Raw genomic sequence first — 18,446 nt, forward strand, 5'->3', positions numbered from 1 at the left:
TAGGTGGGTACTTTGTTAAAATGGATAGATGAAGGAATTAAGGGAGCCAATTTAGAAATGATGAGTTACCAAGAAAAAGAAAATCAGAATAATAAAAAGTGTTTTCCTGGAGGAATATACGACTAGTAGAAAAGATATTCTAGTTAAGTTACTTACAATTTGATAATATAACTTTTTCGGCGATCGACTTCGGAAGATTGCTAGCATATCCCTAAGTGTGCCTTCATAGCTACATTTGACAGCGCTGCCTGCCGCATCCCTGTACCTAAGGACGAACGAAATCAATGTAAAAGTTAGTTGAGAATATGGTTTAAAAATGCTACTGAAGTTATCAAGGACATTGAGCCATTCAACACACAACTCATTTGTGTATGCAACTTAAAACTTTTATTGAATCTGACGGCATCTTTCAAACGAAAAGGTACCTGAAATAAAAGGGAAGATCTGGGTACTTCTAACTGATTTACTAGATAAAGTCATTTAAGAAAATAAAAAGAACAATATTTTTTATTTTGTAGGTGAATATTCGCTTACATTTGTGGTTTGAAGAACTGCAGCTTCATCGGATCACACCCAAGATGCTTTGCGACTGTTTCTGCGAGCTAGATTGACAAGAAAAACAGGGGGGAAATGAAAACGAAAATCAAAAAGGGCGATGAAGCAATAAACAAATCTAAGGTGCCTATCAAACTGAAAGCATATTTGAAGTAACAATTTAAAAGATAAATGTTGACAAAATGAATTGCAATATAAAAATTGGCACAAAATGGCACAAATGGCCTGATTGTAAATATATCTAATTCATATTTGATTGACAATAAAAATTCGACATTGTAATGATAAATGATGTACAAATATAAACGTTTTTCAAAAATCAGACATTGACGCACAAACTGTATACCCTCGCGCAAATCTCAAAGTTTTTGGGGAAAAAACTTTTTACCCAACAGTAGACAAAGCCAAATTCTTATTCAAAAAGGCTTTGATGAAAATGTCAGTTAATGATTAGCTTAAAACCGTCTTCAGCTTATTTTCACAACTCCAGATGACTAAAAAGCCTCCCTGATAAATACTTCGAAGTAATGTCGTTGGAAGTTGCATTGGCAAAAAACAAACCTGCATGTATTGCATCCTCAAAGACAATTTGACGTTGAACCCAGCATCATTTGGGATGTTTTTATCGCATAAAATAACATCTATCTGGTTTGATAAGTCCCTGAAATGGAACAACAAATTAAAGACATCTAACTCCATCAGATATCCAAAAAGCTTGTGTATAAAAGCACCGATAAATACAAAACTTGACCTTTACATTCGAGAAATAAAAACATTTGAGTTTTCTCTCTTATAACTGCTGGAAAGTTTACAAAAATATGTTCGTTCAACACTCATAGTTCATCATATTGTGAGGATAGACTACAGGCCCAATGACCTGGGGTTCGAGTCCCTAACATGACAGAATTTTCACCAAGTAGATTTAAGGAAGTCGCTACTTCCATGTAATCCACGGCGTTGGAGTCATTAGCTGTAGTCACATCGAGAGGAACAACAGGTAAAAGAAGCTTTGGAAGCTCGTAGTTACAAATACAATACTTTAAGGAAAAAATTCCTCTGTAAATGAAGGATGATGTTCATAATTCTAAAATCTGCTTTGGAATTGCATTCAGAAAAGTCTGCAAACCAACATGCGTAGCTACAGAAAAGATGCAAAAAACTTGACGGCAAAAAACTGCCTCTAGAAACATTTGCCATCTTTATCTCGCTATGGGGCATCAATTTTTGCAAAGATGCCCCGGGAAAAGGACACGCACCCAAGAAAGCCCAAGCAATGCGTCTGGGCCAATGACCCCTGGTGCATAAATACAGTCATTGCTGTACAGTGTGAGAGGACAAAACGCTAATAAAATGTGTACTGCTTTCTAGATACTGTGCGGTAATAATAAAGGGTTATCATTGTTTGTGATTACCTGAAGTATTCCTCACAAGTAGGAAGGCTGTAGCTGAGTAGATCAGGCTCGTATCTAAATAAAAAATAATCGATTTAAGTATCCAGCATTGTTAAGTATTTAATCGACATCAATTAAAAAGTGACCCAGTAATGACGTCAAGATAATATTCGTAGAATTGTAGAAATTGGACAATATTATATAAAAAATATTACAAAATAGTTCTACACGTGCAGAGGCAGCTGAATTTAAACTAAATATTATTGAAAATTACCTAAGATATATCAACATAATCACAGACAATATTTTGGGTCTGCTTCCAAAATTTAAACACCCAGGCGAAACGAAACTAATACTTTACTAAACATTAGATATTTTGCTGGTTATATCTTAGCCCGTTTGTAACAGTTTAAATTCAAATTCAAATTTCTTTCATTAAGCAATATTTTTACAGCATGTTTATTAAAAATATATTTACTTATTGTCTTAAACATAAAGAGGAATTAAAGAATTACAAAGAGAATGTCCGTGAGTGTTGCCTAGGACAATGAGATAAACCTGAAAGGTTATCGAGCCCAGTGCCCTATTACATACGCTTGTGATATACAGTAATATTATACAATCTGAATTTCAAAAAATTATAAGCAACAGTAACAGAATTAAATTACAAGAAAGAATAGAAAAATTACATGAAAGTGGAAAAAGAGGGGGACACGGCAGCTTCTAATTTAAGGTGAGTTTAATGAGGAGAGATGAATTAGAGATTTTCAGAATTCATTAAAATGGAGTGGAGCATAAAAGTCGGTTGTATTTATACTAATATTGGTATAGTAACAAATTTAATCTGATTATTGCACTGGTAGCTGTTGAAAATTCTATCGTGTTCATTTAGATTATACGACACTAAACCTTTGCAATAGACTTAGTTACTACAGCAGGTAGTTTTTAAAAAAGAAAAGAATGAAGAAATTAATAAAGAATAAAGCAAAATACTGATACTTACGCTTGAAAGCAAATGATGTCACCATCCATCAAATCTTGAACAGCCTAAAGGACAAATAATAAAATGAAAGACCTCAAAAAATGTTCGGCTGGCTAAAACAGAAAGACAAAAATCCTCAGGTTTTTCACCTTCGAAAATATCTCAAACACCTAGGAATAAATATATATTCTATATGATTTCTATAATAAAAGCAATGTTAAATACCAACAGAATGCCACCACATACCTCGTCGAATCGTTTATCTGTGTTAATTTTTTCAGTTATCCCCGGTCGAATTTCCTGCAGGTAACAAAGAAAGCTTAAAAAATAATATACAAGCAAAACCAACTAAAGAATTTGAATACAGTTAAACATCTTTTAAAATATATCGGTTACTTTTTTCTTTAATAGTAAAACCTTAATAATATTCAAAATATCTTTGCAAATTATTTGATTCATGAGGCTGCTGACTAATGTATCAAAAGAAAGCAGAAATATCTGGTTCAGAATATCATTATAAAAAGAAAATTATAAAAAAATATTATAATTTGCATTCAGTAGCATGATAATATATATTCTGACTATTCAATAAGATGATATTCATCCAAAGGACATAATATATTCAGTTAAAATATCGTATAAAATATTGATTCATTAATATGACATGATATTCAGTAAGATGATATCTTATTAACAATATTATGATATAAGCTTCAGCTCATCAAAGCGATAATACTGGTTAAGAAACATAAAAACGGAATCGTTACCTCAAACCAAAGTAGTTTTGTGTCCTTGGGCAATCCTGCTCGTTCACACATTAGTGGAAAAAGTTCTCCTGCAAGTTGGAAGAGAAGACATTTGAAATAAAAATTCTTGAAAACCGAATGAATACTAAAAACAATTTTGTACTGTGGCATTAAGTTATCTGCTGAAAAAGCAAAGTATTTGGTTCAAATTTAACAGGCAAACGGAGAAAACGTAACGTAAGATTATTCGTGGCAAATGTTCGTGGCATTATAACGTAAGATTAGAAACGTAAGATTATTTGTGGCAAACTTTTCTAACGAAATAAAATTCTACGAAAACTCACGTGGTGATTTAGTGACTGGAACATAATGATGGCCACAATAAGCCATAATTTTCGTCCTTGGATTGTAATATTTGAAAAATAGCAAAACATGGTTATTTTCGTCGAAAGGTGGCAACACTTTGTCTGCTGATTCTGGGTCTACAGTTTCAAGAAAAGCTAGTAGAATTTGATCCTGTTCGCTGAGAGTGGCCACCTGTAATTGGATAAGGTCTCTGTTTACTTTATCATTATCACAATGTAAAATCTTAAAACCTCCGCGATGAAATCTCCATATACCGAGCATGAAATCATGGAAGGGGGTAGGGGGGAGGTAGGGGGAGGTAGGGGGTAGGAGGCAGTGAAGTAGAGTCTGGCGTCTTGAGGCTATTTTCACAATGAACTTACCAACAGGAAAGAGGATCTGAAACTAATTGAGTTTTTGTTGTTTAAAGGCCTTTGCTGGCTATTTTCTTTAGAGGAAATATGGAAGCCAATCCTAGGCACCTTTTCAAACATGAAATTAACATGTTTTATGCTTCTTTGCAAAACAATACGTCGGGACAATTCAGGTTTAAGAAGACAGCCCTGTCTCATAGCGTATAGGACCAGCATTAAGAAATATTTGCAATTTTGATATGTTACAACCAAAAATCACACTAGTAAGAGTTATGTTGCTTATCTTTTACGAAAACTAGTAACAAAATGAAATATGCAGAACAATAAATGCAGTTCCGGAAACCATATATTAATTTCCAATATACTACATTATCACATGAAAAGAAAGTAGTCATGGTCTCTTGGTGCGGGTTAAAAGACATTCGGAATTAAAAACAAATATCGAAATCATTGTTCATTTTCTAGTTCAAAAACTGGATCAATGAATGTGGCAACTATATTAAAAACGAAAACCATATTTTAACTACACAATTCAAGTAATCAAGCAAGACAATTAAAAACGAAAAAATAGGAAGAGAGAAGATAAAAAGGGTTTATAAAGAGATCTTTGTTTAGAAATTACAGTATTTATAAAGACCAGTGTATTAGCTGATAAGTTCACTAGATCACAGTTTCACTCACATCTACGTCGTTGATCGTGGGGAATTTTTTCTTGTCCACATTAGAGTAATCGAAGGAGTTTGGTCGAATTGTGTTGTTCGTTCGTCTTGACAGAGGCCAAAGACGCAGTTGATCAGGTGAGCTATAGCCCTATTAGGCAGAGAAAGATAGACTAGGTTAAGGGAAGAAACAATTGGTGAAAGATTTGAATCAATAGAAGTCGAATTTCTTTTTTGTGCAAACGAAGCCTTTTTTTATTTATTATATTTTTTGGCTTGAAAGAAGTAATAGTCTGTAGGATTTCGAATAAAACAACAAAAGCGTTACAACATTTCTAAGTATGCAAAATATATGACTTGGTTTCAACAAAAACGGCCACTTCGAGTCAAGTTAAGTTATACTGATTTATGTTGGATATGAAAATTTGTAGAACCATAAACCTCTCAACAGTGTTGGAGATTCACTATCCATGATTAACTGAAAATAAATCATCGCGTTGAAAGGTAATAGTCAGAAAAAAAATTAGGTGGAAACCTTTGTTTTATGTTCATTTCTTAAGCATTTTATGATTAATTCAAAAACGATTTCATTGTTTTAGAAATGTTAAGCCAGTAAAACGGTAAACTTTTTCTATAGACTACTTAATATTTCTTAACAAGTCAATATCTGAATAAGAATTAAAGGCAACTATAGATTTGTAGATTACTACGACAGTTACAATGTGAGTACAAAATGGTGTAAAATAATTAAGTGGTGTACCATTAAATTTGCTAGTCTTTTCATCAAGTCACTCAGTTTTTCGTTTTTAGGAACTCTGAAACGACTGGAAAAGAATATATTTGCTTGGTTAATTGCTAAAGAAATATAAAATATTTCCGCAAAACTTTGGCGCTTGCAAATATCAAGAATTTCTACTGGTCGAGCCGTTAAGGGTACTCTAACGACTTTAAGACAATACCCCCTGGTTGCTTTGCTCAAGTGCATATGTCAGGGTGCAACCTCAGACGGCGCTAATAATTACGGAGCAAATACCTATACTCCATATTAACACCTTGCCAAAAGGGTGTTATTAATACAACAATATTATATGTCTTTGAGATCGCATTTGAGACTTAAATGAGATAGACAGAAACTGTCTACATAGAAAATGTCTACCCAGATGATTTAAAAAAGAAATTTTAAACAATCAACAATTTATTCTAAGATATTTTTTATTTCCTAAAACGGGAGGTTCTTATTTGAAAGTTTAAATCTTTTGAGAAAAGGATCCCAGATCAAGGAACATACGACCAGTGGCTGACACTTGGGAGGGGGGCGACCGCTCTACTTGAGGGGAGGGGGGCGACCGCTCTACTCTCTCGGAATACTTGAGAGGACAATGGTCTTTTGTTCTAAAACAATGGGAAATGTGAAGTCATCTTATTAAAACAATAGGCTTGCCTCCCAATATTTGATCAAGTGTCCGCCCCTGCATACGACTCTTGAAGGGACAGTTGAGAAAGTTATACCCTTGGCAATCTTGCAACACTTTTCAAAAATGTCAAAAAAAATAAAAAATTCATTCAAATATTTCAAAATTAAACATACATTTTCCTATATCGATCAATATCGAAAAGGTCGTTGCCGTTCCATGAGTAGAAAACATCGCTGGTAACGACCTATGATGACGAAAACAGTTAAAAACAAATAAACAAACAAAAAAGAACATCAAGACCCTAACTTTAAATATGGGAAAACATCAAATAAAGAGACAATAGAGCACAGCTGGAAACAAGATTTGATGTCGATCATCAAAAGAAAATTCTTTACTATTCTATTTCATGTGGTTTATTAAAATTATTATCTGGGAAAGGAGCAGTTTGTGAAGCAATTAAGTCTTATAATGAAATAAACGTAAAGCGTGTGTAACGAGAACGGGTCAACTTTTAGTCTTCCGACCTCCGCCCTTGTTATTTCAGTATTCACGCACTCTGTGACCATAAACAGCCAATTTCAAACACTCCTTATGAACAAACCAAGCCCCACCCTTGTAATTACCACGAGGAACATGTACTCACATCTACGTCCATGTAAAGATGAGCTTCGCTTCTTTCCTTCCGTCGTTGGGCTTCAAGACGTCTGAATAAAATAAAAACAGCATCAACACCAATGCAGTGACAGAGAGATTATGACTCAAAATGGGCCTAATATGAGATGGCTGATACAAGGCAAGTCTTAAGGCATGGCCTGGCCAGCTTGTGGCAGACCAGAAGCCTGTGCGCTCATCAAGTGACGTTTCAACCAACGAGGATCAGAGCGGCCTAAAGACCTCATTTCACTGGTTGTTAAAGGGAATGGCTAAGATCATTTCAGACACGATAATGATTGGTAAGAGGAGAATTAACTGTGTGATACGAAACCCAGGAAAGCACCGAGTTGTAAGAGTTTCCACGGTGATACGTCGAAAACACACTAGATAACTGTTTGACGGCAGAAGCTACAGAAAAGAATGCGGACATGAAACCAGCATTTGCTCTTGGTGAACTTTTTATCTGGTTCTTAACTACCCCTACCTTATGTTACCAAACTGCAGTTAGTAAAAACAATCAGCTCTTACATGAAGTAAAATTTGCTGATGGTATGCTATACCTATCAATTTTCTGGATGATTTTCCAACATTACAAAAGTATTAGAAATTGTTGAAAAATTGTGAAAGAGTAACTTACTTTTCTTCTTGAAACTTTCGTTTGAGATGTTCAGGGATATCCTCGTCACGTACTTCTTGCAATACTTGACCTACAAATAAAAATATCATGGAATACAATCAGAAACTAGCAATAACCATATACAGCAAACTTGCATCTTTTCAAACTAACAGTTTACAGTTTTTGGAGGAGTGAAATTAGTTGCGCCACATACATAATAATAAAATTCCCCAGTACTTTATTAGAAACATTATTGCCTGGTTACAATTTTTCGCGATATGAAATTAAACGATTAGCGCTCATATATTTGAAGGATTGTTTATATAAATCGGGATTTATGTAAAAAATTGTTTCGATGCTAAATAGAAGTGGTTTACAGGTAATATGGAAATGTGACACAGATATCAGTTTAAGGAATTTCCTGAAATATGGCGACGGATCTGTGGCCACATAAGAGCCATTTCATCTTTCTTCATTGACAGCAAATTTCCAATAAACTGAACCTCGCCAACTTATACTGAAGTATAATATATCTAAAGCAAGTTTCTAACTTGATGAAGTGAAAAATACAGTGCTTAGGCCTAATAGCATGGTAAAATTTTTCAGATTATTAAGGTAGCCAAGTGACAAAATAATGACAATATGTGATACCAACCTATGTGACTGTCCCTGACATATACCAACATGTATGCATTGGTGCAATGCCTCACAGTTAGGTCTTCCTGCAAGAGCAATTTTATGGATACTAGACTAAAGAACACGACAAATACAGAAACGAAAAAATCTACATGCACCAGAATCTGCCAATCCACACATATTTACAAACCTAATTTCCCGAAAGATCATTAAATTATACTCCACAATATAAAAAAATAGTATTTTGCTTCGGTTTATCAGAATAATACAAAAAATCTTCTTGAAAAATTCAATTATTCAATCATATTCAAGTTAAAATCAAAACCAGGTTGAGAATTCCTGACGGTTTTTTGTATTAAATGCTCGGAGGCAAATGTTCAAAGCAATACTTTCATAAAGCAGAAAATTCTTCTCTTATTCAACAGATTTCCAGAAATAATTGCCTTTTACAGCGAGATCCTTCAAATTGAGATTCCAAGTGAACAAAAAAGAGTTCAACGAAGTATTAAAATATTTCAAAGCAATTAAGTTGAAAATAAGCAAGTAAGTGTTCTCTAGCATGTTGCATATTGCTTATTCAGATTTTCAATCATAGTTAAATAATGGTGTTTCAAACAAAAATTCATAATACTTACGTCGTGTCCACCAAAATTATTTTCAATTGCTTCCTTTTTGGTTGCCTAGATAAATTTGAAAAAATCCATATCACATTCAGTGGCTAAATATTTGTGTTTCTATCATTCGTTGATTTGCTTTGGATTATAATTACTAAGGAAAAACTAAATTTGAATTATAAATAATCATAATGAAAATGCTTCATCGAGAGCATTGTTTGTAAGAAAAAGCTTTTGATAGATAACGAGGCAGCAGAAAAACTTTCATGACATGTAACAATACTTTTTCTCAGACTGTCAACACCACCGTGTCAACATTTCATATGCTGAGAAGGGTGTTTGAGGACAGCATACTTTACAATGTTGCGAAATGTTTCATATGATCTTCAGCTGTAATGTGCCAAAACCTTGTACTTTCAATATAATTTTAAAAGCCGAATGAAATAAACAAATAAAAAATTTGTTTATATTTTAATAGGCCTATTTCTTGTGAAAATAATTTTTGTGGCCTATTTCTATCAATTTGATTCCTTGGCGAAGGAAAACGATGCTATTGTTATCTAGAAAGGAGAAGAAAAAAGTCCAGCTATGAATCTTGTGAACGCTGATCAAAATTTTTATGCAAATGAGATAACCGATGCTTACAACAATAGTATTTATATGAGAAGATGGGACTGAAAAAGGAACTGAAAGAGCTAAAATACTGAGAAGGAACTGAAAAATACTAACGTGTGAAACAACATCATCGTCGAATTTAAACCACTAAAACAAAAAACATCGTAATTTTTTTTAAAATGCAGATTCACCTTTTCAATTTTACAGAAAACAAAATTCATAAAATATATACATGCCAAATTTTTTTTTATTTACCTGAGAAATAAAGAAAAAAAGTCTGAATTCGGACATTTAAGGGAAACTGTTTCGTTTATCAAGAATTTAACGGAGAAACTTAGGAGTCTGGCCGTTGAACAACCTTATTCAATATCTTGAGAATAAGTAATGGGAGGACTATAGATTTGAATATACCTGTACCAAAAGCAGGGACGAGTTTTATTGTCAACATTATTTGTGAGTATACTTGTTGATGTAGGATTAAAAATTGCAAAAGACATAAAAAGGTCTTTCAAACTAGGAAATAAATATTCGCAGACACATCGGAAGCTGCGAGATGAAGGAAGATTGTCTTACCTGTCCATCACCCTTGGGATTGATATACACAACATAATGTCCCCCGTGATTATCGCCTACAAAAAGACAACAGCATTCAACAATAAAAACTAATGATTTTTCTAGGACCTAAAGAGTAACAAGACATCCTCCTTGTGCATAACAAGTGGAGGAACATGATGCAAGTTATCTTTTTGTTACATTGTCCAAATTCTATTTTTGAATCAAATTGGGTTGATTTTAGCAGTTTAGAGAAAATCGATATTTAAGATCAGCTGTTCTCGCCTTTACAACACTGTAATTGAGCCAAGTATATCAATACATTTTTCAGTCAATGTGAAGCAATAAGAAAACGTTGTTATCATTTAGGATTCAAAGATATGGCAAAGAATGATTTGCTAAATTTCCGCCAATGGCAGTTCTAAAACGATTGGCAATGAAATCGAGAAGAACAGGGCATTCTGAAAAGTCCTGGCCATCATTTCCTACTTTCAAATGCTAACAGCAGGAGTGTACAACTAGGGATAAGGTGAGGCTGTAAATTTACACGGCAAATGGAGAAACAACATACCACTATGTACAAGAACAGCGTGCAAAGTGTATGTGGATGGTGTCTCTTCGGGTTTCTCAAGAAACTCGCTTAAATCAAGCTTTTCAGGAAATTCGTACCTGAAACGAAAACAAGCATTTTCAAAATTACCGCAAAAAGCCTGCACATCCGAAAAAAACTTTTACAAAAGCAGTCTGTTTAGTTTAAAAAAATTGCTATTTCAAATTTTTTTCAGTGTGGATAGTCGTTCAAATGCCCTTAATAAGACACTGTGTTCGAATTGCCTTAGCGCAATTTTATTCACAAGCAAAATGTACAAACTGAACTCGCAAATCAAATCAGACCCAGATTTAGCACTTATACGATCTCTAATATACTGCAGTATCAATTTTTGTTGATGGTATAATTTCGTAAAATCCAAACTTGAAGTTGGTACGAACAATAAACTCAAAACTTTATGTTTGATTGAATCCGTAAGCTATGCTTCAAACAAATCTGTCAAAACTTACCTGTCGTTAATTTTATAATTCGAGTCTGTCATTGGATCGTACTGAAACCGGAGCAGATGCAGATGCAAAACTGGCGACAACTTTTTGAAGATGACACCTTTCTTTGCATCCTGTAGATATACAAAATTCAAATTTACATCAAAAATACATCCATGCCAGTATGACAACGATGCCAGGAAAATAATGCTAAACAAAAGAACCCAAAACTTTAAAACCGTCTTATTATTAAAATCTTAAATGTCATTTAAACTCCGTTTGCTGCGTATATTATGACAAGAAAAAATAATAATAATAATGAAGAGAAAATAAGACAGGTCAGGTCAGGTCAGGCCAGGCCAGGTCAGGTCAGGTCAGGTCAGGTCAGGTCAGGTCAGGTCAGGTCATGTCAGGACAGGACAGGACAGGACAGGACAGGACAGGACAGGACAGGACAAGACAGGATATGAAAGGACAAGACAAGACAAGACAGGACAGGACAGGACAGGACAGGACAGGACAGGACAGGACAGGACAGGACAGGACAGGACAGGACAGGACAGGACAGGACAGGACAGGACAGGACAGGACAGGACAGGACAGGACAAGACAGGACAGGACAGGACAAGACAGGATATGAAAGGACAAGACAAGACAAGACAAGACAGGACAGGACAGGACAGGACAGGACAGGACAGGACAGGACAGGACAGGACAGGACAGGACAGGACAGAAAAAGACAGAACAAGACAGAACAAGACAGGACAAGACAGGACAGGACAGGACAGGACAGGACAGGACAGGACGGGACAGGACAGGACAGGACAGGACAGGACAGGACAGGACAGGACAGGACAAGACAGGACAGGACAGGATAGAACAAGACAGAACAAGACAGGACAAGACAGGACAAGACAGGACAAGACAGGACAGGACAGGACAGGACAGGACAGGACAGGACAGGACAGGACGGGACAGGACAGGACAGGACAGGACAGGACAAGACAGGACAAGACAGGAAAAGACAGGATATGAAAGGACAAGACAGGACAGGACAGGACAGGACAGGACAGGACAGGACAGGACAGGACAGGACAGGACAGGACAGGACAGGACAGGACAGGACAGGACAGGACAGGACAGGACAGGACAGGACAGGACAGGACAAGATAGAACAGGACATGGAAGGACAGGACAAGACAGAACAGGACATATAAGGACAGGACAGGACAAATCTGAACCAATTACAATCAACCATTATTTCATTATTCTCTGAAAAAACATACCTGCATCCCATAATCCCCTGCGTCATATTTGTTATCCCCTTCAAGCTTTTCTGGTGTTATATATTCTTTGAACGATTCATACACTAAAATGAAAAAAGAGTTTTAAAAATCTGAGGTGAAGATGTTAATTTCAAAAACATTCCTGTGACGCTCGTTCAAAAAACCGAAACAAAATATTATCAGTTAACATTTAGTAGGTCTCCCCCATTTATGTTAATTTCAATTTTTTCTTTGAAGTATTAAAATTTTTACAACTTTGAATAAAGTAAAATACGACAATAACACTGTGAGTTATAAAACGAATCTATCTTTGAAGTTTAATCCATTGTTAGCTCATCCCTACTAAATGGTAAATCCATTACTTAAAATAATTTAATTTAATCAATACATGCACTAAAACACTTACTAAAAACTTCATTCCATATAAAGCATTGAAAAAATAATGCTTGTATAATTTTTAGACACATACCATTTTTCTTCCCTTTTATACTGAGTTGAATATCATAAAACGGCTCTTTTCTAGGAAAGAAAAACGAAAATCACTATAAATTATTTGATCATATAATAAAAACAACTGATTCCAGAGTCTTCGGTATCACATGTACAATTCACATGTAAAATTCATCTGTACAATTCCTTGCTAAAAGTTCTTAGGATGCCCTGTTGCTTCAGTGTTGTTTGAAAAAAGTTATTCTTTCTGATAAAAAAGACTGACACCATACCCCCTATCTCCAACAATGTTGGCTCTAGATTTAAATATTATAGTTATCCGAAATGAATCCATTGGAATACATCGAGCCTCGTAACTTTGCAGAAAACAACATTTTATGGAGTTGGATGTGGTAAAAGAATTAAAAAATTAGCAAGCAGGTAGTAGCAAGCAGGATTTTTGATAAGCATCATAGGTGGATTGCTGATCTCTAATAATCGCAATAAAAATATACTCTTGAAAATCATTTGCCATTCCAGGCCAAGCTATTTACACAATTAAAATGTATCGGAAGATGTGAGCATCATTGATAAGCTGTGAGTTTCTTGTTCCCTACCAAAATTCATATTCAAACTCAAATTGGAATTCATATTAAATGAAGCTTCCAATGATGGGCCAAATATTACATAAGAAAAGGAGAATTCTGCTACCTGTTAAATGAAACAGAAAAAATTGCGAGAAACAACTTCACTAGCGACTGGAAAACATATTTTCATGTTTCAAGGGTTTAATGAAAAGAAAGGATTTCAAAAAAGTTGTGGCATTTACAAAATCACTCTTTCAGCATTTAAATTATTTACGAATCTAAGTTGGAAAAGATCTTGTTAAGGTTAAACTAAAGACAGTCTAACAAGATAGCTTAACATATTATGACGATTTAATTCCTCTCAAATGAAAAATCGTTTTGATGATACTAGATTTCGCGAAATTCAATTTGATTAAAGTCACTTTTGATGAGTCTAATAGATTCTAATAACAAAGGCAGATGTTTTGTCAATGGTAATTGTGGAATAGAAAGAAACCATACCGGTTGGACCTGTAGTCGACATGGAGACACTGCACATATGACTAAAACGAAGAATCTGGATTAGCTTGTGCAATGAGTTGCAATGAATTTTGCAATGAGTTATTGTCAAGGTAATTGTCAGGAATAAGGCAAAAAGATGACGAGAATCCAACGTTGTGTAATATAATTTTAAAATTGAAATTTAATCCAACATACCGTAAATCCTCGAATTAGCCTCCTGGGGGCTTATTTACTTTTCATATCTTTGGATGGGGGCTTATTTGAGGAGGGGGCTTATACGAAGGGGGCACTCGTTTATTATAGTAGGAATGTCTCTATGTGCATTTAATTAATTCTTACCAAAAGTATGAATTTGCTGTGGCAATTTAATACAACGCCAAAGGCAACCTCGGAAGGCAAAAATCATCAAACTGAGGGGTCCAATTCGAGAATTTACGGTAGCAGTGGGGGCTTATTCGAGGGGTGGGCATATTCGAGGGGGGAGGGTTATTGAAAATTTGTAGTTTTAGGGTGGGGGCTTATTCGAGGGGGAGGGGCTTTTTCGAGGGGGGGGGGGGGCAATTCGAGGACTTACGGTATATTAAAATTTTGCCTTGGCATACAGGGCTTCATCCAAACTTGCACCTGATATCACCTTCATTAGCAGATAAAGACATTTTTGCGGGTAATGAGCAAAACTTGAGTATCCTGCTCGAAACGCACTTGTTTTCCAACCAGGCAAACTGGCACAGTAGCAAAATTTGAAAAGGAACCCCGAGACAAAGAAATGCATGGCATAATTACTGGTCTACACTCCATCGGACGAAGTGTTTTACATTCCAAAACGTTCGAACAAAGCAATCTGAGATTGGCATCGAGAAATGGTATGTCAGGGATGTTTTTACTAAAAGCAAATAGTACTAGACTGGTATCTTCTGATTTTCAAAAACTTGCTTGTAATTTAATTTTATCTGGTGTTAGCTGTCAGATGGCGATTAGCATGAAAAACAGGTTTGTTACAAGCCTTGACATTGAGTCACGTTAATGTCTTGTCAGGCTTTGATGTTAAAAACTATCCATAATCGAAGCTTATTTTTCTATCTGAAACAACCCTGCTGGACATGTTTATATCAGTTGATCTTTGAGAAAAACGTGTGATATTGTGCAAACTCTGGTACAAAATCCACTCGCTTTGGAAATGTATTGTCCCAGGCGAAAATCAAATTGAGCAAAAGTGGCTTTTTGTGGTACATTTGGCCCTCATTTCTGCCACCAGACTCCAATTTTTGCTGAATTTAATAAGTAAAGCTTTCAAATACTATGCTGTAAAGGAATCGCGAAATCAAATTTCTTTCTTATTGACTATGAAGCAAGCAACCAATTTGTTTACTTACAACCATTTCTCCTTCGAGTAGACGCGGTATGGTACCCTAATGTAAAGAAAGAGATATTCAGACAAAGAAATAGCCCAATGATTAACAAGAGCAAAGCAAGATTAGAGGCAATTATTTGCACATTGGATAAAGGTTTTTTACGCCACGAAAACGTGTTGAAAAAAGTGAGAGCATGAAAACAAATGTACCTCAACAATTGTTCCTTTCATTTTACTTTCCATATTGTCCAGGAGCTAGAAATCAGTTTGAGAACAGTTTCATATCATAAAGTCCGGGCTTTAAATGTGATAAGCACAAGCCAAGAAGAAAAGTACAATGAAAAATGAAATGGCTTGGTAATAAGGAAAAATATGAGCAAAATAGACTAACACATCAGCAAACAGGTCTGAACCAGTAGCTATAAGCTATAAAGAATTAATTGAAACTTGACGTCATAAAAATCTAATTTTAAACTTTCGAATTTTTACCACATAACCTTAAAGAACACCGTGTAATAATACAATATATAAATACTAAAGGTTAAATATGTCAAAAATTGGATGTGATATTAGCCATAAAGATACGAACAGAGGTAAACCTACAGAGATTTGATGGGGGCAGAGCTTGTGCTCATCGGGACATGTCTCAGCCAATTCATAATACCTTTAACTGATTTTGCAGATTTAGAGGTATTGTATGATGCTCTTTCACATTACGGTTCAAAATGCAAAAATTCAGAAAAAGATTTTGTGACATCATCAGTTAAGAACTCTATCATCTTTTCAAGGACAAGACACGACACACAGTCAAGAAAAGTGAAGGTTCTTTCAACTCATTTCAACTTTAATGTCAATGAAAAAGATTCTTAAGGCAAAAAACATTCAAACGACATCCAACATACCACTCTACATAGCTCCTGTGCGTCGTGCTGCATAAAACTATCAAGTGTTTCCCACCCAAAAGATCTTGTCAACTTTTTTGTACCAACAGATTCTTCACTGCAGGATAAAAGGACATTTAAATAAGGCTTCTAGATAATATAGTTTTCTTAGAGATTCAGTAAAGCTAAGCCTGAAGGCAAGAAACATTTTATTGAAGAGTGAACTACTTGTCACGGGAAATACAAAATACTTAAATTAAGCATGCTCCCAATGAAATTAAGTGCTTGTTACAATTTGGTTCCAACCAAGCAATGCGTTTGTTCCATTCAGAAACTGTTTTGCTGCCATCATTATACACGAACTATCTGTAAAGGCCGTGTACTCTGATTCACTTAACATGAATGTTATTCCTAAAATAAGGGAGCGATGTTTCATTGAAGCTGGTTACAAAGACTGCTAGCAATTCGGAATTAGAATCCTCTTCTAAACGAACTGATTAAACTGACATTCAAAACATAAAGAACTACAACTACTCTCCATAAACTTGCAATTTTCCGAGGATGCATTAGTGCCAGAAATAAAACACAGATCTGTTTTAAAATCCTTGGGTTCAAAGACATGAAGTATGCTTTGGAACCTGTGTATAGGTACACTTGATCTCTTAAAGTAGGCTCAATAGGAGTGGTAGGATCAACACGTCCAAGGCTGACACTTAACCTTTATCCAGACAAATGGTCGGTCATCTGGCAAAGATCCGTAATTCTCGTCCCAACTGGCGAGTATATTACACACAGATCTTGGATTCCAAGGGTTGGATTTGAGGTACTTTTTGCTTGAGGAGAGTCTTTCCCCAGGGTATGTGGATATCAAAAAGTGCTTGAAACACAGCGAAATTGTTTACAAAATAGCCATGGTGGTAGAGTATTCAATTTCTTATTCAAAAAATCACTCCGTAGGTGGTTATCTGTTCTGGTATTTATTCAAAATATAATAAACTAATTCTACCAAGGTATTAAGCTATTTCTATAGTCATTGGGTCTCAGGAATGGATGCTTTCAACATCTAACGAAAGGCCTGTCACACAGCTGCTTTGCTGGTTCTCATGATATTGTCACATGCAAAGCTTTGCACCATCTTCAAATGTCATTCGTGACAGTTATACTTACAGAGTACAGGATGAGTAATTTCTAAGCCTACAAAATAATCCGATAGAAATCCTATCAATTATTCTATTTCACCTAAGCCCATCCCATTACTCTTTTTCATAAAAAAAATTAATTTCTCGGCCGTAAGATCAGTTGCTGGACTCAAAAAGCAGCTAAAGAGATTCAGTGTGAAGTAGTTCGTATAAGCCACAATTCAGCTGAAATTAAGACTGATTAGGATATAAACAAACCTGAACTGCAAATCATAGAAAACTCTTTGAAGAGCAAGCCCGACACTTTTGTTAATATCGTCAGTTTCTGTCGGCATTTGGTAGACGGCCTGCAAGGGGATAGAAAAACACAGTAGTTGAAAAGTAAAATTATGTAAAGGCAGTGTCGAGATCTTGCATTTTGTCTTAATACTTGGATTTTTAAATGAGTTTTGAATCTGACAGCCTTTCGCCAGAATCACTTAGTCAAATATTGGGGGGGGGGGGGGGGGCAAGTACTTGATCTATCTATTGTTAAAGTACTTGGCGTTTAGCCAGGTCATAAAAGAAAGAAGCCGAAATCAAAGTGTAACAAAAACTGGGAGTTACATAGAAAAGTGAATGAAACTTTTTTTAAGTAAACGTCTCAATTTAACTAAAGATAATATCCATGATAAGCTCAACTCAATGATTGCTTAGTGACTAAAAGGTTTATATATTCTATAAAATATGAGACTATTCGTTATCACTCGGTACGACTCGGTATAAGTCGGCATTACTCGGCGCTATTTGTCATACCTTTCGAAGCTCACTCATGAAAAACAGTGTTTGTAACAATGAATTCATATAGCAAGTTGCTCCTTGATTTTTCAGTCCTACGTAACCGGTGAGTTTCTTGGAGTCCCAGCTGAAAACGAGAAGATCTTTCGTTAGGCCGTATCACGCATTTGAAAGCTAAAACTGTGTTAAAAGTACCTGACATGGTTATTGAAAAAACACAGCTGTTTGGTTCTAGTCTGGCACTTCAACAAATGAGGTACATGAACAAGCATTCACAGACATATTTTATCTAAATTAAATGTTTAT

At 35.3% G+C, this 18,446-nt stretch overlaps 1 protein-coding gene across 1 annotated transcript in view; it reads right to left on the reverse strand.

Moving 5' to 3' along the window:
- LOC135691956 (ubiquitin C-terminal hydrolase 7) overlaps positions 1–18,446 on the reverse strand; it is a 33,202-nt gene that overhangs the window by 8,005 nt on the left and 6,751 nt on the right. The window contains exons 6-32 of the mRNA XM_065209966.2: positions 18,159–18,267; positions 17,622–17,710; positions 16,246–16,342; positions 15,554–15,598; positions 15,366–15,401; positions 13,993–14,033; positions 12,945–12,994; positions 12,476–12,558; positions 11,214–11,323; positions 10,726–10,823; positions 10,176–10,231; positions 9,717–9,749; positions 9,009–9,053; positions 8,393–8,459; positions 7,759–7,828; positions 7,111–7,171; positions 6,641–6,711; positions 5,813–5,876; positions 5,075–5,203; positions 4,019–4,211; positions 3,696–3,763; positions 3,175–3,228; positions 2,950–2,993; positions 1,968–2,021; positions 1,117–1,216; positions 535–602; positions 157–265 (exon numbers count right to left, since the gene is read on the reverse strand). Of these exons, the coding sequence (XP_065066038.1) occupies positions 157–265; positions 535–602; positions 1,117–1,216; positions 1,968–2,021; positions 2,950–2,993; positions 3,175–3,228; positions 3,696–3,763; positions 4,019–4,211; positions 5,075–5,203; positions 5,813–5,876; positions 6,641–6,711; positions 7,111–7,171; positions 7,759–7,828; positions 8,393–8,459; positions 9,009–9,053; positions 9,717–9,749; positions 10,176–10,231; positions 10,726–10,823; positions 11,214–11,323; positions 12,476–12,558; positions 12,945–12,994; positions 13,993–14,033; positions 15,366–15,401; positions 15,554–15,598; positions 16,246–16,342; positions 17,622–17,710; positions 18,159–18,267 (2,044 nt within the window). The remainder of the gene's footprint in view (positions 1–156; positions 266–534; positions 603–1,116; positions 1,217–1,967; positions 2,022–2,949; positions 2,994–3,174; positions 3,229–3,695; positions 3,764–4,018; positions 4,212–5,074; positions 5,204–5,812; positions 5,877–6,640; positions 6,712–7,110; positions 7,172–7,758; positions 7,829–8,392; positions 8,460–9,008; positions 9,054–9,716; positions 9,750–10,175; positions 10,232–10,725; positions 10,824–11,213; positions 11,324–12,475; positions 12,559–12,944; positions 12,995–13,992; positions 14,034–15,365; positions 15,402–15,553; positions 15,599–16,245; positions 16,343–17,621; positions 17,711–18,158; positions 18,268–18,446) is intronic.

This window comes from Rhopilema esculentum, chromosome 13 (assembly GCF_057945365.1).
Source record: "Rhopilema esculentum isolate cy_ngs chromosome 13, ASM5794536v1, whole genome shotgun sequence".
Classification (NCBI taxonomy): Eukaryota; Metazoa; Cnidaria; class Scyphozoa; order Rhizostomeae; family Rhizostomatidae; genus Rhopilema; species Rhopilema esculentum.